Consider the following 25,624-nt stretch of genomic DNA (forward strand, 5'->3'; position numbering starts at 1 on the left):
TAACTTGGAAACCTAAATAATAGTAAATAAGGGTAAAGAAATTATTTGCAGTGGAATACTAACAAACTATTCAAAAAGTATAGATATTTTTATTGACAAAGGTAGATTCGTGATATATTAATGAATGGAGGGAAAGGCAAGTTATAGTATGTATAGCATATAAACATATTTGCATGGAACACTTGAATATTTACAAAAGTTTTAACAGTGGCCATCATTCAAGAGTGGGATTTTAAGTGACATTTTCTTCTTACTGTATCCTCTAGTTTTTCTATAATAATGATAAACGTACAAATAAATGAATGTGCATATCATACATTACTGGCTTTTATAAAAGTAACCCATAATGTGGTATATCTTGTTATTATGATAATGAACAGTCAAATATTGGGAATTATTCTGTGAGGTGAAGAAGCATGTTACAAGGTATGAAAATTAGTATTGGAATCTAGTTGGAAAGCATTTTTCTAGATTTCATATTTTATAATAATTATATAGGAATAATAAGAAGATGTGGACCTTTCTCTTAATCTTATCTCTCTCACATATTTGGAAACAGGTATGCATTTTGCCCCTCCATTTAGCACATTGGGAAATAGAGCCATAAAATAATGTGATTTCCCTGAGGTTAGTGATACATAATTAATGACTTCATTTCAATATTTTTTCTCCTAGATCTTTCTCATGAGATTTCCTAACTCCTTTGTTTTGGCTCTGGGCCTGTGGCAGGAAACCTATCTTCTTTGTTTAGCATTTAGTTTATTATTGTCCAGTTCAGTCTAGAGTGCATTTTACTCATTTCCAGTAATTTAACAAGTTACCTATATTTAAGCGATAGTTCTGAACCACCTGCCTGTCCACGCTTCTAACCAGCAAGGTTTTGTGTGCCTTGGTGTTCCAGACACTGAAAGGTTATGGTGTCAAACAGTTGATGGGCACCATAGGTTGCCTTGGAGGAGCTGTATGTCTAATGAAAAAGACATAAGCATAGTTTTCAACAGATGCAAATATATTCAGGTTAATATTTATCATTGCTGGAAAGTATCATTTTAACATCTCTTTCTACGAGCCAAAAAAATAAAAAGTTTAGTTTTCCAATTTTGGACTTTTCAAAAATTGTTGTCTAATTAGAAATAATTTAATGAAGTAAAGTTTGTCTATAACATTTTTCAAAAATGTAATTTTCTTACTGAACTATTTATAGTCCAAAGTTTTGAAATTCCTTGCTAAAAACATGACTTTAGGATTAAAGTTATAGACAGGAATAAAACAAGGATCCTGTTACTGCTGGTTCTGCAAATAGAAAGGAAGCACACCTTGCATCTTTTCTAAGTCCTTATAGTTTGGTAATGTATGTAATTTTGTGATGTCGGAAGTAGCAGCAATAATAGTAATTCAGTACAATTTATGAAAAGCATGTGGCCTTGACATAATTTCATGGCTGGAAATTCAGATGTAGAAATCTAACTAGTTGGGCTCTTAAAATATAAAGTCATAAAGAGCATTTGAAGAATTTAGTGTCGCAGAAACTTGAAAAGACATTTGCGTAAGAATTCACGCAAACTGTTGGTCTTACATCTTTTTATTTAGAGAGTATTAGCTCCATTTATGTATACAAACATACCTGTGGGGTGGGGATGTGCATGGGTGTAAATGCAAGAAAGTCTGGAGTTGGAAATAGCAAATGTCAAAAATCATGCTTCAGATTTATATCACATTGCACCCGCATATTTTGCTGATGACAGTTTAAGAAGCTGCCGCTGTCAAATGTGAAACTATCCTTTTTAGCAGCAAGTAATTTGATAACTATCTCAGTAAAAATTTGAATGGTACAAAGTTCTTGTACTACATATATTATTTTCTCTATCAGTTTGGAAATCCGTTTTATGCATTAAGCAGGTATACTTAATATTTGTTAGTTAAACTAGGGGTATGTATCTTTATCATAAATAAATGTTCCCAAAATAAATGAATGGAACAAAACATTCAGCAACTTGATAGATGTGGGTGAAGTGTCTCTTTCAAAAGTAATGCATTTTTTCATCTTAAATCTTATCTTTCCCTTCCATTCTTCAAAAATGGAATGTAGGGTCAGTTATGACTCTTTGAACAAATTACCATTTTTTAAAGATGGATAGATATTTGAAATACGTGAGATTCCTCTTGGAAAAGTGAGTGTGACTCTCTCAGTGAATGCTAAGATACTGCTGACTTCCAAAAAAGAATACTACTCCAAGCAGGGAACATTATTTTCCCTTGGAAGGATTAGACAACTTGGAGACAAATAAGCTGGGGCAGATTCTTGAGGTCATTTGGTACAACTAAGCTTTTGGTAATGTTGTTCGCCTTAGTGAACAAATACTTTTTAAAAGTCTAGTTTATTGAATCGTGTTATCTCTGTCTTCAGAAACTGTTGTATAAATTATAGAATATGTTCCTTCTAGGGAGCTGAGAAATTAAAATCATGTATCATCCTTGCTGATGAAACATATCCTATGGGGAAAAAATAGCCAAAAAATTATTCGATAACTCTTGGTTTGCCTCTTGTACTTCTCTATTCTTTTAGAGTTCATTCCCAATGTGTGGAATTCTACAGATTTCTAAATAACTTTTCAAATATCTCATGCTAGATTTTGAGTGGTATATATTTTCTGAAGCAGAGACATCTGAGCAGAGTGAAAATGAATTCTCATAGAACAAAATTGCCAAGCATATGTGACGGAACTGTAGGGGAAAAGAGCATAACTTTAATCTTCAAAGAAGCTTAAAAATAGCTCCACTGTTATTATGCATGAGGCCTGACAATTGACATTTCTCATTTTGGCAGCATTCACCCACAACCTCGTATCAGCAACTGAACACATTCATCTCTGGGATAAATGATTAATGAGCTGCCTATCATTTCAGCTTCTTTTGTACCAAGTGGCAGAGGCTTCAGTTGATCATATTGCAGCTATCAGCATCACTATTGAAATTGATTCTGCCACTAGAAGGTTGTGCTTGGACAATCGAGTAGCATTTAAATAAAAGAATTAAGTTATGGCACAAAATCATCCCGTCTGAGTCTGTCTGTCTCACCTGGTAACATTATTTTGTTCTGTTTTGCTTATCAGCCAGCACCATAGAAACTTAGACTGAGGAAGGAAACACGGTAGGCATCAAAATTCAGTTGTTCTTGTTTTGAGTGGAACCCACTAAGATTTCCAAACTTTCAATTCTCTTTATTAATCACTGTCACATTGTATGAAATGTAAATGAAATTGTGCAACTTGCATGCAATGGTGAGCAATGAAGTTGCCAAATTACTGACTTTAGAGAAAAAGTAAAAGGGTAGTTTTTTTTTTTTTTTTTTTTGAAAGGCCAGAATTAATCAGGAAGGAGAGAAGTTGGAGGATCTAGATTGATAAATGATACTCAGTTACAGTGAAATGAAACTTAGTTTTCAGCAAGCAGATGTGAGGAGGAGGAGAAAGCACATCATTTCAATGTCTTGTGATGTGGGCTGCACTTCTAAAACAGATGGCAGCCAGTGAGGGTCTGCACAGGCCTACAGAAAACTGCACTTTGGGTAAAGCGATACACCCAAAGAAAAGGGGCTTGATCTTAGACCTTCTTTTTTAGCATTTTGCTCTTGGGATTCCTGTCAAGCAGTCTCACTGTCACTGAACTTAAGCTCCCTCCTCATCTACGCTTGTCTTCTAGCATATGACACTCTTCTGTATGTTCCCCTTGTATTTTCCCATTGTTTTCTGCCTGCTTTCTTCTGCATTTAATAAGATCAACTGTTTACCTCTAACTTAAGACAATTATCTGAACTACATTATATCGGTTACCCATAGTACTTGTGCATTTTCTTCAGAGCTAGGACTGTTTTTACAAAGAAAACAGCCATCACAGCTTTTTCTCAGTCCAGCTCCTTCTGCCCTACGCTTGATTAAGCTTCTTTCTACATTCTAGTAGTAGTGATGGTATTGTGAGTTTTCATTTTTCTGGTTTGTGTATATTTTAAAAAGCTAGAAAAGGTTGCTTTGAGGACTGCTAAGTAGAGGACACTTTTACCCAAAAATGATTGATGTAGATAACTGAGACTATATTTTATTTTTTGTTTTGTTGTTCAAGTATAGTTAACATACAGTGTTATATTAGTTTCAGGTGTGCAATATCGTGATTGAACAATTCTATACATTTCTCAGTATAGATCATCAAGATAAGTGTACTCTTAATCCTCTTTATTTCTCCCATCCCCCCTACCCACCTCCTCTCTGGCAACCACCAGTTTGTTCTCTGTATTTAAGAGTCACCTTTTTAAAAAAATTTTGTCTCTCTTTTTCCTTTGTTTTCTTTTCTTAAATTCCACATGAGTGAAATTGTATCCTATTTGTCTTTCTCTGCCTGACTTATTTCACTTAGCATAATACCATTCAAGTTCATCCATGTTGCTGCAAATGACAGGCTTTCATTTTTTATGACTGAGTAATATTCCATTACACACACTTATACACACACACACACTCTCTCCATTCATCAATCAGTAAACACTTGGGTTGTTTCCATATCTCGGCTGTTGTAAATAATGCTGCAGTAAATATAGGGGTACATATATCTTTTCAAATTAGTGTTTTCATTTTCTTTAGGTAAATGCCCAGTAGTAGAATTACTACAGCCTACCATAATTCTGTTTTAATTATTTGAGGAACTTGTTTTCCACAATGGCTGCACCAATTTGCATTCCCACAAACGGTGTACAAGTGTTCCTTTTTCTCCACATCCTCGATACCACTTGTTTTTGCTTGTTGTTTTTCTTTTTTAATTTTAGCCATTCTGACAGGTGTAAAGTGATATTTTTGTTTTATTTGCCTTTGCCTGATGATTAGTGATGTGAGTGAGCATCTTTTCATGTGTCCGTTGGCCATATATGTGTCTTCTTTGGAAAAATGTTTATTCAAGTCTTCTGCCCATGTTTAATTGGTTTATTTGGTTTTTTGGTGTTGGGTTGTATAAGTTCTTTATGTATTATGGATATTACCTCCTTATCAGATATATCATTTGCCAACATCTTGCATTCAGTAGGTTGCATTTTTGTTTTGTTGATGGTTTTCTTTGTGGTACAGTAGCTTTTTATTTTGGTATAGTCCCGATAGTTTAATTTTGCTTTTGTTTCCCTTGCCAGAGGAGACCTATCTAGAAAAATGTTTCTATAGCTGATGTCAAAGAAATTACTGCTTATGTTTTCTTCTAAGAATTTTATGGTTTCAGGTCTCATATTTAGGTCTTTAGTCCAATTTGAGTTTATTTTTGTGTATGGTGTAAGAAAGTGGTTCAGTTTCATTCTTTTGCATGTAGCTGTCCAGTTTTCCCAATACCATTTGTTGAAGAAACTGTCTTTTTTTCTATTGTATATTCTTTTTTTTTCTTTTTTTTTTAAGATTTTGTTTGTTTGTTTGTCAGAGAGAGAAAGAGCACAAGCAGGGGGAGTGGCAGGCAGAGGGAGAAGGCGGCTTCCCGCTGAACAAGGAGCCCAATGTGGAACTCAATCCCAGGACCCTGGGATCATGACCCGAGCTGAAGGCAGATGCTTAACCAGCTGAGCCACTCAGGTGTCGCTATTGTATATTCTTGCCTCCTTTGTTATAGATTAATTAACCATAAAAGCATGGGTTTATTTCTGGATTCTTTATTTTGTTCCGTTGATCTCTTTGTCTATTTTTGTGCCAATACCATACTATTTTGGTTACTATAGCTTTGAAGTAAATCATGAAATCTGGGATTGTGTTGCTTCCAGCTTTGTTGTTCTTTTCAAGAATGCTTTGGCTATTTGGGGTCTCTGTGGTTTCATACACATTTTAGTATTATTTGTTCTAATTCTGTGAAAAATGTTTTTGGTTTTGATAGGTATATTTTGATAGGGATTACCTTAAATCTGTGGATTACTTTGGGTAGTATGGACTACCATTTTTGTTAAAACCAATTTTAACAATATTGGTTATTCCAGTCCATGAGAATGGAATATCTTTCCATTTGTTTGTATCATCTTCAGTGTCTTTCATCATGCTCTGAATTTAGCTGTTAGGTCCATCTGGTCCTAATGTGTCATTCAGAGCCCTTGCTTCCTTGTTGATTTTCTGTCTGGATGGTCTATCTATTGATGTAAGTGAGGCATTAAAGTCCCCTACTATTACTGTATTACTATTAATTTCTTCCTTTATGTCTGTTAGTAGTTGCTTTATGTGTTTGGGTGCTCCCATGTTGCATGCATAAATATTTACAATTGTTATATCCTTTTGTTGGATGAACTTACCTTTCTGTAGTGTCNTTGCTTTATGTGTTTGGGTGCTCCCATGTTGCATGCATAAATATTTACAATTGTTATATCCTTTTGTTGGATTGTTCTACTTACCTTTCTGTAGTGTTCTTCTTTGTCTCTTATTACAGTCTTTGTTTTAAAGTCTATTTTGTCCAGTATGAATTCCTACCCCAGCTTTCTTTTCACTTCCATCTGCATGGTAAATATTTTCCTATCCCTTCATTTTTAGTCTGCACATGTCTTTAAATCTGAAGTGAGTCTCTCATAGACAGCACATAGACGGGCTGAGAACTGTATTTTGGAAAGTGGGCAGAATATAGTTAAAGTAAGAGGAAGCACTGCAGTGATATGAAAAAAAAACAACACATGGAAACAAGAGTTCCACAAGTGGACTGTTAACAAACTTCCCTTAATATGTTGAAATTCTTCATTGACAACTCTCTTAAGTGACAGTGAGGTGAAGAGGTTAGGCCAAGTTGTGCCTGATCTGGTGTGAGTGAAGGGCCCCACCCTTCTTTAAGACCCTTGACACAAATTGCTTATGGATCACCTGCTTTCCCTCCAAACACTTTTCAGTCTAGTATTCCAGGCATCAGCTACCAACTGGTCAACATTCATTTGTTAGCCATTTTTCACTTCACCACTGATTTGGAAAGTTACTCATAAACTATTTAAAATCATAAATCTTAAAAAAAAAAAACCCCAAAAAACAAAGAACACCTGGGTGGTTCAGTCAGTTAAGTGTCCAACTCTTGATCTCAGCTCAGGTCTTGATCTCAGGTCAGGTCTTGATCTCAGGGTAATGAGTTCAAGCCCCCCATCAAGCTCCATGCTGAGCGTGGAGTGTATTAAAAAAAATATTACTCTTAAATTAAAATGAATGGTAGACTGGAAGAAAACTACAGGGTCATTCAGGGAGGTGCTCTAACTGTAGTAAACCTGGAACTAGATCTTAGATCTCTTGAGTGAAGTCTAGTGTTTTCCTGTTTCATAGACAGTTGAAATGGACCAGGTGAATTCTTCCTTGTTAGTACAATGTATATTATATGAATCTTCGGTGATTTTTTTAAAGCTAATTGTTATAAAAATAATGCAGGCTAATGGTAAAAAAAAAAAAATCAAAAGTTAGAACAAGTGTAATGTAGAAGTATTATCTCAGCCCTTTGCTTCATTATCCCCATTATCTTCCAAAATTCCAACTTTTACTTCCCAGCGGAAACTGCTTTAAAGTTCGTATACACACCTAGAAATGCGCTTTACATAGACTGCATCTCTGTGTGTCAGTCTGCCTCTCTGTCTTCACATGGATAAAATATATATAAATTCTCTCTCAAATTGCTTTTTTTTAACCTAAAAATATATCTTGCAAACTTTCATTAGCCCATATACACCTACTTCTTTTTTCTTTAGCTGAGTGGTATGCGATTAAATGCATACATCCTCCCTTTGATGGAAGTTTAGGGTATTTCCATTTGTTGTTTTTACAGTGTCACAGTGAACATCCTTGCCAGTATATCTTTGGGTATTTCTGAGTAAGCCTATCTATCAGATAAAGTATAGAAGGGGAATTGTTGAGCCAAAAGCTGTATGTATTTTACATTTTGATAGTTATTGCCAAATAGCCCTCCTATAAACTATTTTCCTAGAAATCATTGGTATAGAAAATGCCTATTTTCCCTAACATCTTCAATGGTGGACATTATAAAATTTCTAATTATGACCATCTGGAAGGTGGAAATCTTAAAAATATGTTAATTTATGTATATTCAGTTTGAGTGAGGTTAAGCATAGAATTTGTTTGACTATCCAGTATTTATTTACAGTGCACTGCCAGTTCATTTCCATGCTTAAACTTAGTTATGTTTACTTTGAGAAAGAAATACTGGAAAGCCCTGAATTGGATATAATTCTCTCCTTATTCATCTTTTCTTCTAAAACTTCAAAATTACCTTTGATGCATTTCTCCATTTTCAGGATTTTAATGTTTTTCTTCCACATGGATCAACCCCTTATGCCCCCTCACCCAAAAGAGGAAAATAACCTCTTTCCTTTTACCTTCTTTCAATTGCGACGGTTCCAGCATTGATCACGTTAAAACAGTTGTTTCAACCTTTGTCAAGGGATGCATTATGTAATGGTAGAGATCATATTTTGAGGTCAAATAGAGGTGGTGATTTTGACTATCATCCAGTAGCTATGCAACATTAGCCCAATTGGGAAATACCTCCCAGCTTTGATTTTCTGAGAGAGGGGATAGGGGGCTTATATATTAAATAAAATAAAGGGCAAACATAGCTCATAAGAAACCTTCCAAAATGGTATCTGTTGGTGTTACTGCAAAGAACTTTGTAGCATGTAATATATTTTGTGTAATTTACTTAGTTCAAAATAAGAAACAATATATGCAGAGTGTTTTTCCAGGTTTGAGTGTTTGTTTGCCGTTAGGGTGAAGAGGCCTAACTAACAGTACTGCCAGAAATCTCTGATTGTCTTATTCAGAGATGAGTTTTGTCATAATGTTGGCTAACATAGTGTAATCATCTTGTTGCCGCCTAGTGTGGGTTCTTAGTATTCATCTTCTGTCTCCGTGGTTTCTAGTGTAGGTGAAATCATGTGTTCGGGGATAGCAGAAAGTGTTATTCCCTGTTTTGAGGATACCTTTATATACTGACAGGCCAAAGTGACAGAACTTGGCTGATTTGTTTAGAATGCAACCTATTGGAAATTTTACCTCCTGTTTACCTGAGGACTAACTATTCAGGAACAAATCTCTATGTGAAGACTGTATTTGATATTTGATTAAGGAATTTATTCACATGGTTCCGATGGTTATTTCACCCTCGTCCACTATCTTTGAGTTTCCCCCACCCTATTCCTACCTTTGTGGAGTTAGAAATAGAGAAGTAGACAAATTCTAATAAAGTCTGACAGCACACTCAAGGGCTTCTCATTATTGGTAATTCTTGGTGGGGTTGTGGGGTTCTGGGAGGGAGGGCATTTCAGAATCCTGACTGAGAAGGTTCAGCCATGAAATTTTAATAGTTAACAAAGGAAGACTTGAAAAGATTGAGAAACAGTTAAAGGAATGAACTGCCATAGATGGAATAAAATGATTCCCGGGCTTATTTCTTGGAATTGCTATTGCAGTAATCACCCTTGTGTGTGGCAACCTCCTAGAGGTTACTTATATGAAAGTGTATCCTGAAGTAGTTTAAATTTCATACCTTGGCCACTTCTTACCAAAATGCATGGGTGAAAACTAAAAGTAATACTTTCATCTGTACTGAATCTAGTAGAAATTACCCATTTCCAGATTGTAACATATTGTCTATAATGGTAACATTATTACATTTATGATATATAAATATAATTAGTTCTATACTGTTATACGGTATCGTTGTGCAATGTATATTGTAATATGTTGTAACATATCCAAGCTGTATATGAGTAAAACTTAATTTGCGTGTTTGCATTCTTATGAATATTATGGAAATGAATAGATTCGTTTCTTAGTAACAAGTTTTCATAGCTCATAAACACTTAAAATATGTGTATCTAAAGTTTCTCATTAGCACTTTTGAAGTTTTCCCCTAAACAAAGCAATCTGTCTTTTTATTTTTCATGAAATCATTTTTCTATTTTAGCATACATTCCTTTTTCATTTTAAAGTCTGTAATCTTCATTATATAACCTGCAGGCTACATGAGTGAGGTAATCCACTCTCCCCTCTGCTGGAAGGGGATTGTTTTCCTGTGCCACCATGTCATTTGCTTTGCAACAATTATTGCTATTTGTAACCAGATATAGTGATCACAGGACACATTTAGCTAGATTTAGAATCTGTTGAAAACAGGGAAGGCAGTATGACTGTTTCTAAATGTCATTGATTTCATGATTTTAACTCATAAAAATTTTTAAAGTTAAATGCATCAATCCGAATCATTCATTTCTGAAATGTACTTTAGATAAATCCCTCACTGTTCTGATGTTGCAAATGACTGTCTTTATTATTTTATTTCCCCAAATCCCTGCAGTTTCCTAACCTCATTTCCAGTGAGATAATTTATCAGATGACTTCTGTCTAGATCCTATTTTTAAAACTATGGAAGCCAAATGTCATGTATTCCAGGCAGTTTAGGGAGTCATACCTAGCACATATGGTGTCTTATAATCCTTTCCCGGCTTTTGATCAAGAAATCGTCAATGTATATGTAACTGGTGTCTTTTACCAGTTGTAGATGAAATTTACAAATGTTTCTTTGGCCTTTTTTTTTTTTTTTCTTTTTCCTTTTGGGCTGTTCTTCCTTTAAGTAAGTGCTGAAACAATCAACCGTGAATCAGATTAAACATGAAGCATTATTTTTGTTTAAGCTTTCTTAGGTATAGGTTTTGAGTCATATGTACTGATAATGTATATTCTCTGTATTGCTTAAAATGTTATTAAATTTGTATCTCAAATAATTTTAAGTTACAAGATAAAAGCTAAAGGAAGAAAAGCAACATAAAACATATTTTATTCATCTTAGAATGTTATTTTTAAGTTTTTCTTAAGAAGGGCTAAAGCAGGATATTAGTGCCAGTTTTAGCAGATTAATGTTCCTGTGACAAATGACAGTAATCAATTGTCTGATTATCCCATTCTACCTTCACTGGTAACTCAAGTTCACATTTGCAAAAGTCACATTGTATGAATTTATGATGAGAAAACAGGGAAAGGATAGAAGCCTTTGCAGCTGTCTTAAATTCTTTTTTTAGAAACAAGTGGGATAGAAATATCATATCTCATCCTGAGTTGTTTTTGTGACTTAATCATACTGCTGAGAGTGAAGGAAATTGCTTAGTGGGTCAATTCCTTTAGGTCACCAGGTTCCAAAAGAAAAAGAAGTCTATAAATTCCCCTGGTTTGGAAGCAATGATTTCTAAAGCCTAGCTCCTCCTTTGGTCCACAGTATGTTCATCTGGAAAACATTTAGTCATTTCTGAGGAGATTCCAAAATGAGGCAGCCCCTGGTCCACTGCCTCTTATAAAGGTCAAATACATGACTAAGGCATAACATTTCTGAGCCATATGAAAGAAATAACTGACTCAGTGGGACCCTGATCACTTTTAAAGAAAAACTTACTTATCTCTTAAAGATGTGTTCCCTCATCAAGCCCAATGTTTGCCCAATACTTACAGCTTCTCAAAAGCTGCAGAAAAATATTAAAATGTTTAAGTGAAATGTGACACTGATTTTGTTTTTCTTATGGTTATGCTAAATTTATCTGATACAATTTGGCTTTAAATGGTCATTATGTATTAAGTGGAGTTGAGTTAATGAAAGTAAATATTAAGGTCTAAATAATATTTAGTTCCTAAATAAATATCTAAGCTAAAAAAAAATATCAAAGGACCTAGCATTTAAATCAGTAATAGAAGAATTTCTCCTTGGTGATTATCTTTCAAGATTTAGAGTGACAAGATATCAAGATCTTTCAATGAAACCATTAATTTAAACCTATTATTACTAAATAAACTTTATCATAACATTTTATGGTGAGAGATTCTTAGCCAAAATAATTGGCTTATTTTCCTGGGTAATATTTCAAACTCCTGTGAAAAATGAATAGTCCCTTTAAAACAAAGGCTAATTAAGTCACAATGTCATGTGTGGTCTTGCCAAAACTGTTACACTTACTGCTCATATATTTTCCTTTCTTTCAACTTATGGCACTCAGTGTTGGAGAACTGTCTCGAATTTTCTCAACTTTGCTTCTTAAATAATCCATTATATGAAATCCACAGAGATTGTTGTTCTTTAACTCCCCAGCTACAGAAATAATCATGTTGAAAAAAATTTTTTTCACATATGAAAGTCATATTTCAGTCCAGAGCTTAAAAAAAAAAAAAAAAGATGAAGCAATGCTACAGAACATAGTGGTTGGCATGCTAATGACAAATTTAATCTTTGCAGCCAAGATGAATGTGTTACACTATATATTGTTCATAGTCTACACCTCTGGTCTTAATTAGCCATCTCAAATCCTATGCTCTGGGTCAAATGGGGTCATAACATAAGCGGCTTACCTCAAACCAACATCACAGTTAAAAAGTAACTTAAAACATATGCTTTATTATTACTCTGGATTTAGCATCATCTTTTTAAGAAGGATAACCTGTGGTATCAGATTATTACTTTTCTTTCAGCAACAGATCAGAATCAAATTCCATGTGGGAGGAAACCAAATGGTAGCTTCACCAACTAGAACCTAAAGAATTTGGTGGTTCGTAATCATGGATTTCTTTGAATCCTTAGACTGGTTAAGTATTAAACAGCTCTGAGCCAGACACCTTTGGAGATATGCTAAACTGCTACAGAAGGAAATTTCAGAGGGCAGGGACATTATTTATATGTATCTCTAGCCCAGGACTTGACACAAAATGTTCATTGAGTTTTAATACATATTAAATGAATACCTTAAAAGAAAACTTCAGAATTATGTGAATTTAGTAATTATACTAGTTTATCACTCAAGTCATTTAACTCACCCTGTGAAGAGATGATTTAGAGTTATTTTAATTTTGCCTTTGTCAGATGAGGAAAAAAAGATCAGTTGGAGAATATCTGTAAAATCACTACTGAAGACAACCATTTTGTAGTTTGTCATCCTTCACATTAGATTCTGTGTGATATTCCTTTTAGAATTAATATTAGGGAGAGTTTGATTTTAAAGAATTTAAGGCTCTGAACATTGTAGGGCCTATTGTTCCTTCCTTTTCCTAGGTTCCCTGGACACCTGGAGCTAAATTTAACACCTACTTGTATTTCCTATTCAATGTGTTTGTAGTTGTTATGTCCTTTTTAGATGTTTTCCTTTGAATTTTTGTAGCCTAAATCTTTTTAGAAATAAGTGTGATATATGTTTGTAATGTCAGTGTTTTATCCTTTAAAAAAAAAAAAGATTTGTTTGAGAGACAGAGAGAGAGAGAGAGCTCACATGGGAGCTGGGGGAGGGGTATTGGGTGAGGGGAAGCAGACTCCACGCTGGGTGCTGAGGGTGGAGGGTGGGGCCCGACCCCACGACCCAGAGATCAGGACCAGAGCAGAAACCAAGAGTGGGGTGCTCAACCAACTGAGCCACCCAGGGGGGCCCTGAGTATTTTATCATTAATTCTTATCTTCACTGTTCCTTGAGCTTTGAACATTCTTGACTACTCTTTGCAACTCTTCTACCTTGCCTTCATGATACTTCAGTAAGTAAATATTTATTGAGTGCTTACAAAGCGTCAGGCATTGTTGGGGTCCTTCTCCTGACTCAGTCATTATCCTGCTGCTGTTCTGTAAGTGCACAGTTCCTTGTGTCATTAGTTACGTGGTTTTCTCACTTTGTATGCTGTCCTTTGATTTAGGAACAATCCCTTACCTGGAACTCTTGGGGCCAGCTGTGCTTCAGAGTACAGAATTTTTAGATTTTAGAAAAAGCCATAGGCTGCATCTGCCGTATGATGTTATGTAACACCCTCCCTGGAGGGCAGCACCCTCTGATCAAACATATTAATATTTCTGCAGTGAAGCTTATGAGTATTTACAGTAATGGGATAGACTACAAGGAGCCCACTACAATTCTTACTGGTTTTGTTGCCAAATAAGTTTTATCCCAAATTTAGGGAAAAGCTGTTGGGTTTCAAACCGTTTTAGATTTTGAAATCGCAGAAAAGGGATGGGAAGATCTCTTAAACTCTACTTTAAGTATTTTAGGTAGGTTGTCTCTTAAATCTCCGTCTGATCCTACATTTCCAAATACCTTCTGGACATCTTCACTAAAAGGGCCTATCAACTACTTAAATTTGTATTGAAGTGAACTTTTCACCTCCTTGCCAACTGACCTTATCCTTACCTCTTATTCTGTTCAGTTCCTAGCGTTGTCACTGAGTCCTGTGGAATCCATTATAATATATTCTGAACTTCCTGCCTCCTGTCCTTTGTCACCTCACCTATCATGATTCAGGTCTTCTTTAGCACTCTCCTTGGCCTCGTTGCTTCTCAAACCAGGCTAGATGGACTAATTTATTCATACACTATGTTTGGCATTGAGAGATACCAGTAAAACAAGTGTTTTTTTAGCTACAGGTTTTTCACTATAAACACCTCTTCTTAGTGGGAAGGACTAACTAGAGGACTGGTTAAATAAAAACTTGGCACAATGGATATTTTGCAACTATTATAAAGGATGAGCTAGTTCTATATGTCAATTGCCAAGACATATTAAAGGAGAAATACATGTTGCAGAACAGTTTATTGAGGTCCTATAGACATTTATGTAGTCAAAGTTCTGAAAAGTTATCTACCAGTCCATAGCAGTGTCTTTGGAGAGACGCTGGAACTTTACTTTCTGATTTAGTGTTTAAATATATATGCAGTAGTCCCCCCTTATCCACTTCATTTTCTATACTTTCAGTCACCTGTGGCCCAGAAGCAGATGATTCTCCTTTTGATACATCCTCAGATCAATAGTAGCTCAAGGCTATATCACAATGCCTATGTTATTCACCTCATTTCGTCTCACCACATAGGCATTTTATCATCTCACATCATCACAAGAAGGGTGAGTACAGTACAATAAGATATTTTGAGAGAGACCACATTCATGTAACTTTTATAACAGTATATTGTTATAATTGTTCTAATTTATTATTAGCTATTATTGTTAAACTCTTACAGAGCCTACTTTATAAATTAAACTTTATCATAGGTATGTGTGTGTGAATGTATAGGAAAAAACAGTATAATTAGGGTTTGGTACTATCTGAGGCATCTCCACTGGAGGTCTTGGAACATAGTCCCCATGGATAAGAGTGGGGGGCTACTATGTGTGGGTGCATGTATACATATAAAATATGTATTTATACTATATAAGTATATATTAATTAAATGTACTGTTATATATTTATAATATATAAATAAATATATTTATCTGAAAATTAAAAAGGTATGAGCAAGTTAAATGTGATAAGAGGTATAAAGAAAGGAATATAACATAAAGTAACTAATTCTGCTTGCCTGTTAGGGAAGCTAAGAGAATGTTTTTCTTTCTGGACATTCCAGTCAGAGCAAAGAGCAAGTTCAATGGCACCCAGATCTTAGAGGGTCTAGTGTGTTCCAGTAACAGATCAGTACTAAATGGTTGGTGGTTTCAAGGGGAGAATAGGATTTGGTCTGAAGTGAGATGTGGTCAGATTGTGAAGGGCAACTACTAACTAGAAATGTGAACCTCATGATGTCAGTGGAGAACCTGAGGAGATTCATTTTTTTTTCATGCACTTTTTATTGTGGAGAAATTTTAGATTTACAGAAAACCTGTGAGATAATAGAGTTCTTGTCTAACCCCTCCCCCAGCGTTTGTCTCCCTTTATGCTCTCTTACATTATCATGGTACATTTGTCAAAACTGAGAAACCAACCCTGGTATATTACTGTTAACACCAGCCTTTATTCAGATTTCACCAGTTTTTCCTTTGTCTTTTTCTGTTCCAGGAGCCAGTCCAGGCTTAGTCTTCTCTGCTCTGTGAGTTTCTCTTTTCTTGTTTTTCATGACCCTGACAGCTTTGAGGGGTGATCAGACAGTTTGTAGAATATCCTTCAATTTGGGTCTGATATTTTCTCATGATTAGCTGGTGTTAAGGGTTTTTGAAAAAAATACCAGAGTGGCAAAGTACCTTTCTTATCACATTAGAGGGCACAGGATCTCTGCTTGTCATCACTGCTGATGTCAACCTTGATCACTTCATTAAGGTAGCATTGGCCAGGTTTCCCCCACTATAAGCTTCCAAGGACGTTTTCCCCTTTCCAAACTTCTCTTTTCTGTGAACATTATAGTATGATGGTTAGAACTGATGTTAAATGCAGCTGTATTGGCTGGGAAACCCAGAGAGCCTGGAAACTGGAAGGCCATTTATAGTTAGGGCTGTTGTAATAGTTCAAGTGAGAGATGACAACTGTCTGAACTTGCAGGGGCAGTGGCGGTGAAAAGGACTGGAGATACTCAAGCTTTTCTGGGCAACGGGGTGGCTTTGGTAGCTTTAAAGGAAAAAGACCAAATCAAAACCACAATGAGATGCCACTTCACAGCCAGTGGGATGGCATAATCAAAAAGTCAGATTATAATTGTTGGTGAGGATGTGGAGAAATTAGAATCCTTAAACACACTGCTAGGAATGAAAAATGGTACAGCCACTTAGGAAATGTCTGGCAGTTCCTCAAAAACTTAAGCATATTTACCATTTGGTGCAGCAGTTCCACTTATAGTTATATATCCAAGAGAAATTAAAAGTATGTACACACAAAAATTTACACATGAATGCTCATAATAGCATTATTCACTATATCCAAATGGTGGAAACCACCCAAACTTCCAAATGATGATTGGATAAAAAGTGATATAGCCATACAGTGGAATATTTGGCCATAAAAAAATTGATGAAGCACCAATATATGCTACAAATAGATGAACCTTGAAAACATGCTAAGTGAAAGAAGTCAGTCACAAACAATCACATATAATTCCATTTCTTTGAAATGTCCAGAATAGGCAAATCTATAGACAGAAGGTGAATCATTGTTTCTTGTGGTTAGGGGGTGATTATGGCAGTGGAGGGATTGGGACATGATAGGTAAGAGATAGAGGGTTTCTTTTTGGGGTGATGAGTATGTTCTAAAATTGATTACAGTGATGGTATACAACTCTGAATATACCTAAAAGCCACTGAATTGTACAGTTGAAATAGGCAAATCGTATATGTGAAATATATCCTAATAAAATTATCAACAAATCAGGGAGCACATGGGGGGCTGCACACATTCAAACTACACTGGAAGCTAAAGTGCTGGTGGGATATCCAGGTGCAGATGCTGAGCAGCTCAGAAGTGAGGTTGGGACTGGAGATGTGGCATTATAAATAATTAGTAGAAAGGATTCACTTGGTGGAAAGCAAGATATGGTACTGATTTAGTCCAATTTACTAAACATAGTAGTTCAAGGGAAGGTTTTAAGCAGGACACCTTTAACATTTTAATAGCACAGAGTTGTCGGGGGTTAACACAACTGAGGACGTACTCTTTCTCTGGCATTCAAGACAACGCTGTTGTTGAGACTGGCTGATGTTCCTCCTAAACCTAAACTTCAACTAGAACGGTCTTTACTTCCCATGTTTTACCGCAAGTACCTATGGCAATGTTCCTTAAGTAATACGCAGAACATTTTGGGATAAAAGTTGAAATTGAAAGTATTATCAGTTTCAAATTTTGTACACCCAACATGGGGCTTGAACTTACAATTCCAAGATCAAGAGTCGCATGCTTTTATCAACTGAACCAGCCAGGTGTCCATAAAATAAGTATTTTTGGTATAATTTACCATCAAAATGGATTTAGAATTAGTTTATTTCCTAACTGAAGAGAATGAGTCAAGCCATAAAACTTGACTGGCCACATAAGTCACCAGTTATTGGGCTGTAGCTTCTATTCTACACTTGCCACATCCCTACCTGCCTATCCCCAACATTACTTAGTGATATGAAGTACAGGTAAACAGGAATTTCATACTGACAGTTGAAAGGGGAAAAAAAATCAAATGATTTCATCAACTGTTTTAATGATCAGACATCCCTTATTTAGCATTAGTAAATGTGGTTTCAAAATCCTGAGAAGGAGGTACTGTGATGGTTAATTTTATATGTCAACTTGACTGAGCTAAGGGAAGCCCAGAGAGCCAGTAAAACATTATTTCTGGGTGTGTCTGTGAAGGAATTTCCAGAAGAGATTAGTGTCTGAATCAGTAGGCCCTTACCACATAGGTGGGTATCATCCAATATGCTGAAAGCCCAAACAGAACAAAAAGGTAGAGGAAGAGTGAATTTGCTCTCTTTCAGATCTGGGATGTCCATCTCCTCCAGTCCTCAGACACTGGAGCTCCTGGTTCTTGGGCCTTCAGACTCTGGGATTTACACCAGTGGCCTCCCAGTTTTCAGGTCTTCAACCTCGGACTGCAAGTTACATCAGCTCCCCTGATTCTCGACCTTAGGACCCTAACTGTATTACCCCACTGATTTTCCTGGTTCTCCAGCTTACAGATGAGTGATCCTGGGGACTCCTTGGCTTCCATAACCACATAAGCCAATTCCTGTAACAAAATCTCATATATATAGTTTTGGTATATATGGTTCTTTCAGTTCTGATTCTCTGGAGAATTCTAATATAGGTACTCACAAATTATAAAAGATATAGGATTCTGTTTGCTCTTTTAATAAATTAAAGTCATTTTTCAGAGAGTCAAGGAAATAATTAACATAATGTAGGTGGCCCAGGATTTCATTTGGTAGGTCTAAGTTCTGACCTTACAGCTATGAAAATTCCAAGTTAGTGTTTGAATACATGACCAGAAAAGTAAAAATGAAATGATCAACAGTATGTCCCATTTCAACTTTTATTAATAAAACAGAAAACTAAACTCAAGGCACTGCTTTGTTCTTGCATCTGATCTGACCATATACTACAGAAGTGATTCTTTATGAGGACTTAACTTTCAGTATACAGACAGCTTCCGTCAAACTGGGATATTGCAATATCTAATAAGGTTAGGTAAATGAAATTAAAAGGAGAACAAATTAAATATTAAAAATCATAGAAATCTCCCCCTCAAATATCAGGGGCTCCCTATGACAGTCTTCAATATCTTCATCAAGATCAATCATATTGCACAACCCCCAAAGGAAAAAACTGAGGGAACTCATGGGTAATTTTCACAGCTTCATTGTAAAGTCCAAGATCTGAAAAAAAATTTTAGCAAACATATAATCTACAATGGAAAGATGTAACATTATTTATTATCTAAAAGATTTCTACCTCTTTCTCTTTTCTTTCCCTCTTAGAGATCAACTTATTTTCATAATCTGTCTTCTAAAACAGATAGAGATTATCATAGCTATTTACCTGTGGCTCTAAAAAATAAAAGACATGGGGTATAGACAACTGTTCATTTTGATATCCATTGTAGAGACAGTTCTTGCCTGGTTTTAGGTGTTATGCATTATTTGATGCTTTCGATGCATATGTTAAAACAAACTATTAACATTATTTTTGTTTGCCATATGTTTTAAGTTTCTCTTCCCACAAATATTAATCTTTACTGAGTTTCCTACATACACAAGCATTACTTAAAAGCGGCCAAAATGTTCTCCCATTTTCCTTTGGGATCAGAAAATTCTACAGAAATTAAAAGATGGTAGGACTGAGACTCAAGACCAAGACATCTCAAGTTAAAAAGAATAAAACTGTTTTCCTCCTAATTACATGAAACTACTTAATACCAGAATGCTTTATTTACCAAAAGGATGGTTATCTTCTTTAAACTGGACATATGATGCACACATAATGGTTGCCTTGGCCGTTACTCTTCCAACTACTTCCACGATTCCAGAGATTTCTTCATCAAGCTAACACAAAGAACAAATTGTCAACTTGGTGTTGTCATATTTCTAGTTGATAACTTGGAAAACTGTTACAGTTTACTAATCTTTCATTTCATGTAACAAAATCATCTTAAAATTTACCAATTTAAAAACTGAATTGTAAGTTGTTAAAAATGTTTGAGTACTTAATGTCAGCATGTCAAGTTCTATTACCTTTAGCAGTAGCTTCAGGTCCAAAGACCAGTTAAATGTTTAAGCTGAAAACAAAAAACACTTAAAGATTCGTCCAGCATTTCTACAAGGAGTAATTTGTTTAAAAGGACCGACTGAAAGGAACCTTCTATTTTCTGTATCTTATGCACTGTATTCTGTATATATTAACCACACAGCACATGGATATTTGTCTTCATAAAAAAAAAAAAACCAAGAAAAATTTTTTGAGTATAATAAATGCAAAATGTAAAAACAAGTGATAACTAAAAGTACATGTAAACAAAAACAGAAAATAGAATTTTAAAAATGTAAAACTCTTAAGAAAAAATGACTTACACAAAAGATTTTTTTATGTTGTTTTATGGTCTTTCATAGGAATAGGAATTGTTACCCAGTTAAGGGATTATTAAAAAATCATGGAGCCCAAAGAATCATTGGTTAGAAATGTAAAGGGATATATAATGTAAGAAGAGGACAAAAGTTTTAATTTTAGAGCAGGGAAGTTTTATAATCTGGTCTTTATACAACCACTCCAAGAATCAGAAACATCAGCAAGAGACATAGAATTAATACTTAAACATACGGGCTCCATCAACTCAATGGTTCCATTTTTTCCTTCTCCATCTGAAAGAATAAACATTTTTCCAGTGGGATGAATCTAAAAAAGAAACACAAGATTTAAAAAAAAACACATAAACAAAACAAACTTTAAAATCTCATTACAATAAAAATATTACAAATTTTACTGAAAATGAGCAGACTGACCCCAACATATTTACTTAATGCACACAAAGCAATTGTTTTTTAACAATTCGGTTCAAATTATAATCTTGTGTTAGCATATCTAGGGGTCAAAATTTGAATTTCAGATAAACAGTACTTCTTAGTACAAACATGTCCTGTATTTTTATTTGCTAAATCTGGCAACCCTGCCCTAACAACAAATTAAAGGGAGTCCATACTGTCTAAAAGTGATATCTACTGGCACTTATGATTTAAACAATATGTATTCCACCAGAGGGTATGTTTTAAAAATTAAGCTTGAGGGGGACACCTGGTTGGCTCAGTCCTGGAGCATGCCACTTTTGATCTCAGGGTTGTGAATTTAAGCCCTACCTTGGGGGTAGAGAACACTTTAAAAAAAGTTAAGCATGATGAAGTAGAGAACTGGTTGTCAGAAAATTTGGGTTCTACTGTTAGCTGTAAAGACAGCATTCAGGTCTGGTGTGAAGGTCAGCTTTGCTACTTGCTGTGGCCTTGAGCAGTTAACCATACACCACTCCTACCCAGTTTCCCTACCCTCAAGTCAGGTAACACCTATTTAACCAAGAGGATGTGTGGCTGAAATGAACTACTAAGGCTTTATAATAGTTTTTTTGTTTTTGTTTTTTTTTTCCCCTCGGCTTTCCCGGTTCACTGACTCCGAAACTTTGGGCCTGCTTCTCATCAGTAGGGTGAAGATGCTGCACCGGCATGAGAACACAGACTGCTATGAGATCTGGAAGGGACCATCGAAGAATGTTTATGGCGACGTGACTCTAACGAGAAAACCAAGTTTGAGAAGAGACAAAATTGCATGAGAAGGAAACTAGAAAAACAGAGTAGTTGTCAAATCTGGCCAAACTAAAAAATCAGGAGGTAGATGTGTGAGTCAGCTCTGTAATTTTCTTTTTGTAAATACAAAAAGGAACCACAGTGGTGGACGCTAGAATTTAGAACGGAGCGCATTCGAAAACGTCACGATTCCGCGCCATAAAAGTGGCGCCAAAATGGGGCTGCAATGGCTAAAAAGTGTGCAGAACGTCCCCTTGTGTAAAACGAAGAAACTGGGAGCGCTGTGATGCTCTAAGGCCTGTCTTCCTTTACCCTCCCTTACCACCCTGAGGCTGCCGCCCTGGCGGTCACGGGTAGTTCCTCCTCCCACCCTGGGCTACAAAGCAGGGAGCCCAGGGCAGCGACGACGCGCACCTTTTCCAGCCTCCCTACGAAGCAGACCGGCCGGTCGATGAACTGAGCTAGCATGCTGGCGTTGACGCGCGACCTGGGCAACTCCATGACATCCACCATGGTAGCGGTGAGAGACCTGCGGCCCGCAGGAAACGACGACTGAAATTGTGCCGCTCGCGGCGTCTACGGGGCAGAAGATGCCGGCACCAATCAGCGGAGAGCAGCTCTCTCACTCCACCAATCAAACGCGCGGAAATCTCTATCGCAATCGCGCAGTCCCAGAAACGGACCGAGCAGGGAGGGCTGCTTCCGGAAATGGGGATCGGCTGCTTAGTGACGCGCGGCGTCCCGGAAGTTGCTGGGGTCCTCCGCAGAGTGGGCAGTGGAGGAGGGGCTTGGATGGGGCGGGCCCGCGGTTGCCTCCCGCGATCTCGGGCCTCCCCGCCGGGTTTGATCCCGGAAGCAGGGTGTTGGGCTCCTGTGCGGTAGCGGCGAGGGACTGCGGCGCGAGCCTCAGGTACCTCTTCTCGCGGGAGGCGCCGCAACCTTACTGTTTCCCTTTCTCCGCGTCGACGGATGCGGAAGAAAGAGGCGGGACTCGGTTCTTGCCCCGCCGTGGCATTTTCGGTGCTGCGCACCGGCTGTTCGAGGTTGTCCACCTCCCCGCTTCCCGGTTCTGCGTGGGAAGCGAGGGATGCGTCCTGCAGTCGAGGGATCCGGTGTTTTTGACACCCGCCCTCCTGGAGACGGGAAGTGGGGTCGCCAATGATCTTTCATTGTCTTTGTCAGGCTCCCGCTGCTCGGTGGCAGAGGGTCGGTGATTTAACCGCTCAAGTTGCGTCACTTAACGTTCTGTTTCCCACCTGTTAGAGGAAGGGTTGATCCGATTATCTCTTCGACCCTTTCTAGCCCTCACAACCTGGCCACAAGAGATGTGAGAGTTTTCTCACCACCTTGTTAGCAAGGAATTGAAGCTTCTGGGAATGGGTGGGGGGAAGGATCACTGAAGACGAATTTAAATAGTTGTTAGATCCTGAGGAGATGCGCTTCTCCCTGAGACATACTTTCCCTATCAAAAAACAAAGGGTTTAGATGACATGAATGTTTTGTAAGATCCCAGCAGTTTTGCCTGTGTGATTCATGGACTCGTCTTAACTTCCAGTAACTTTCCCCCATTGCTCCCCACACCCCAGGGCAATGGAGGCATGGAAGATCAACTGTTTCAAGGAGATGGGGTGGGTGGGGGGCGGGCGATGTGGATTCTTGAATCAGTCGCTGGCTCATGTGGTTGTTCATTTGGGGACTTTATCTGCTGGGATTGGTACTGCCTTGCCAGGGATATTATAGAACGAGCGCTCGTAAAAATACCTGGCAACTGCTGCAGAAATTGGAAAAACGACTTTTTATTTGGAAACTGAATCCGTGAATTTGCCTAGAGACCGGAGTTGTCACTATTCAAATTCGGGTACTAGCCGGAATCTCCCAATTTTATCCCGAGGTTGCCTTAAGCAAAGAAGATTCTTTATGAGACTTCAGGCTGCAATTTAAGATAGGAATCTGATGTACCATAATTAAATGATGGCCTGCCTCACTGCTTATTTAGCTGAATATATTTGTTTTTTAATTTCGGTGTCACGAAAACAAATTTAAAGGATTTTGTTAGCAGATGCAGGGTGCATGTCGTTTGCTGTATACAAGAATGGTTGTACTGGTGCAAGTCAATAAAGTCTATATTTTTGTGCAAAGCCTTGACGTCTTTTGCACTTCAGGGTTGCTTTGGAAAACAAGTTGATGTACATTATAAAGGGTAGGGTGCATAAATACCTTTAACAGCAGCCCTTACCCTTTCGGATGCTAATGTCATTATTTTATTATACTTAAAAGACCACTCTACATACCAGTGGTCTTTAAAAAAACTTAAAGATGAACAAGATAATTTAAAACAGGTTTTTGGATATGTTTTGAGTCATTTAAAATGTATTATGTAATACTTAATCAGCAGAGAAGAGTATATATAGCTAATATGTATCATTTCCAGAGACATTAAATGAACTCACCTGGGCCTCATATTCAGTTTAAGAAATCCAAGTTAGCCAGTTAGTAGTTTGCACTTCCTCAGTTAAATCCTCCTCTCTGGAGGAGCCACAAATAAACACTATCTTGAAATTTTTGTTAAGCATCCTGAGCTTTTCTATATGGTTTTATCACACATATAGGTATTCGCAAATGGTATGTTTAATTTTGCCGGGTTTTGACCTTTATGTAAACGGAATCATACCATATGTATTCCCTGACTTGTTTCTTTTGCTTGTTTTTGAGATTAATCCATGTTGCCATATGTGGGTGGAGTTCATTCTTTTCACTCAGCTATTTGCTGTGTTATTGACTGACATTTTGATTGTTTACAGATCTTTTCTATGTATAGGGCTGCTGTGAATGTTCTTGTACCTGTTAGCTCACTTGTGCAAAGATATATCATAGAATTGCTGGAATGTAGGGTGTGCATCTTCTGCTTGACTAGTAAAACCAAATACAGTTGACCTTTGAACAACACAGGTTTGAACTGCATGGGTCCACTTCTATGTAGATTTTTTCATTAAATAAAGTATAGCATTGTAGATGTATTTTCTCATGACTTTCTTAATATTTTCTTTTTTCTGGCTTATGTATTGTAAGAATACAGCATTTAGTGTGTATAACATACAAAATACATGTTAATCAATTGTTTATGGCTTCTGGTAAGGCTTTCCATTAATGGTGAATTATTAGCAGTAAAGTTTTGGGGGGAGTGAAGAATTATATTCGGGTTTTCGATCGTGGGGGCTGGGCAGGTGCACACCCAACCCCCACGTTGTTTGAAGGTCAACAGTAATGTACTTGAAGTAGTTGTACAAACATTATTTTATCAGAGGTATAGGAGAATTTCAGTTGATCCACATTTTGGCAACTCTTTTCTTTTTTATTTAAAGATTTTATTTATTTGACACAGAGAGAGAGACAGCGAGAGAAGGAACACAAGCAGGGGGAGTGGGAGAGGAAGAAGCAGGCTCCCAGCAGAGGAGTCTGATGTGGGGCTCGATCCCAGAATGCTGGGATCATGCCCTGAACCAAAGGCAGACGCTTAACGACTGCGCCACCCAGGTGCCCCAATTTTTGGCAACTCTTATTAAATTTTTTTTACCCCAATCTGATGGATGTAAAATGGTTTCATGTTGTGGTCTTCATTTGCTTTCCCTGATTACTGAAAGATTGAACAACTTCTCAAATATTTATTGGCCAGGTGTGTTTGCCATTTTTTTGTTGAGTTTTTTTTTCTGTCTTTTTTCCTTTCTTTCATTTGAAGGAGCTAGTTTAATATGATTAAAATGTTTTTCCCTTTTGTGTGATATAGTTGAAAAGGTGAATTAAAAAATCTATAAGAATCTTTTCTTAAAACAAGCTCTTAAAGACATTATATATTTAAAATAATAGTTTTGCCTTTCATATTTAAAAATACCCCATCATTTAGAATTGAGTTTATATGCATGTTGTTAGGTAGGTATCCAGTTTCTTTTGTTTTCATTTTAGTTGCCCCAGCATCATTTATTGACGACATCACCATTTGCAACCAACCTTTGGCATCACCTAGGTTTTCGTATATGTGTGAGTCTGTTCCTGGGCTCCAGGTCTGTTCCATTGGTCTATTTGTCTGTCCCTGCACCAGAACCACTCTCT

At 36.8% G+C, this 25,624-nt stretch overlaps 2 protein-coding genes across 3 annotated transcripts in view; one reads left to right on the top strand and one right to left on the bottom strand.

Annotated features, from left to right (window-relative positions):
- Positions 1-18,751: 18,751 nt before the first annotated feature.
- RPA3 (replication protein A3) lies at positions 18,752-22,179 on the bottom strand. Its single transcript, XM_002919821.4, has 4 exons — positions 21,932-22,179; positions 20,547-20,621; positions 19,666-19,774; positions 18,752-19,108 (listed from the first exon to the last, which is right to left on the bottom strand). Exons 1-4 carry the CDS (start codon positions 22,028-22,030, stop codon positions 19,026-19,028), a joined length of 366 nt encoding a protein of 121 aa, XP_002919867.1. The 5' UTR covers positions 22,031-22,179; the 3' UTR covers positions 18,752-19,025.
- A 99-nt stretch (positions 22,180-22,278) lies between these two features.
- The window catches only part of UMAD1 (UBAP1-MVB12-associated (UMA) domain containing 1), a 224,589-nt gene continuing 221,243 nt past the window's right edge, over positions 22,279-25,624 (top strand). Inside the window, exon 1 of one of the 2 annotated variants that reach the window (XM_002919820.4) lies at positions 22,279-22,427. The gene's annotated coding sequence lies outside the window, so the exon portion shown is untranslated. The remainder of the gene's footprint in view (positions 22,428-25,624) is intronic. The other variant, XM_034668141.1, reaches the window with a different exon arrangement.

The sequence above is a fragment of the Ailuropoda melanoleuca genome, chromosome 1 (genome assembly GCF_002007445.2).
Source record: "Ailuropoda melanoleuca isolate Jingjing chromosome 1, ASM200744v2, whole genome shotgun sequence".
Classification (NCBI taxonomy): domain Eukaryota; kingdom Metazoa; phylum Chordata; class Mammalia; order Carnivora; family Ursidae; genus Ailuropoda; species Ailuropoda melanoleuca.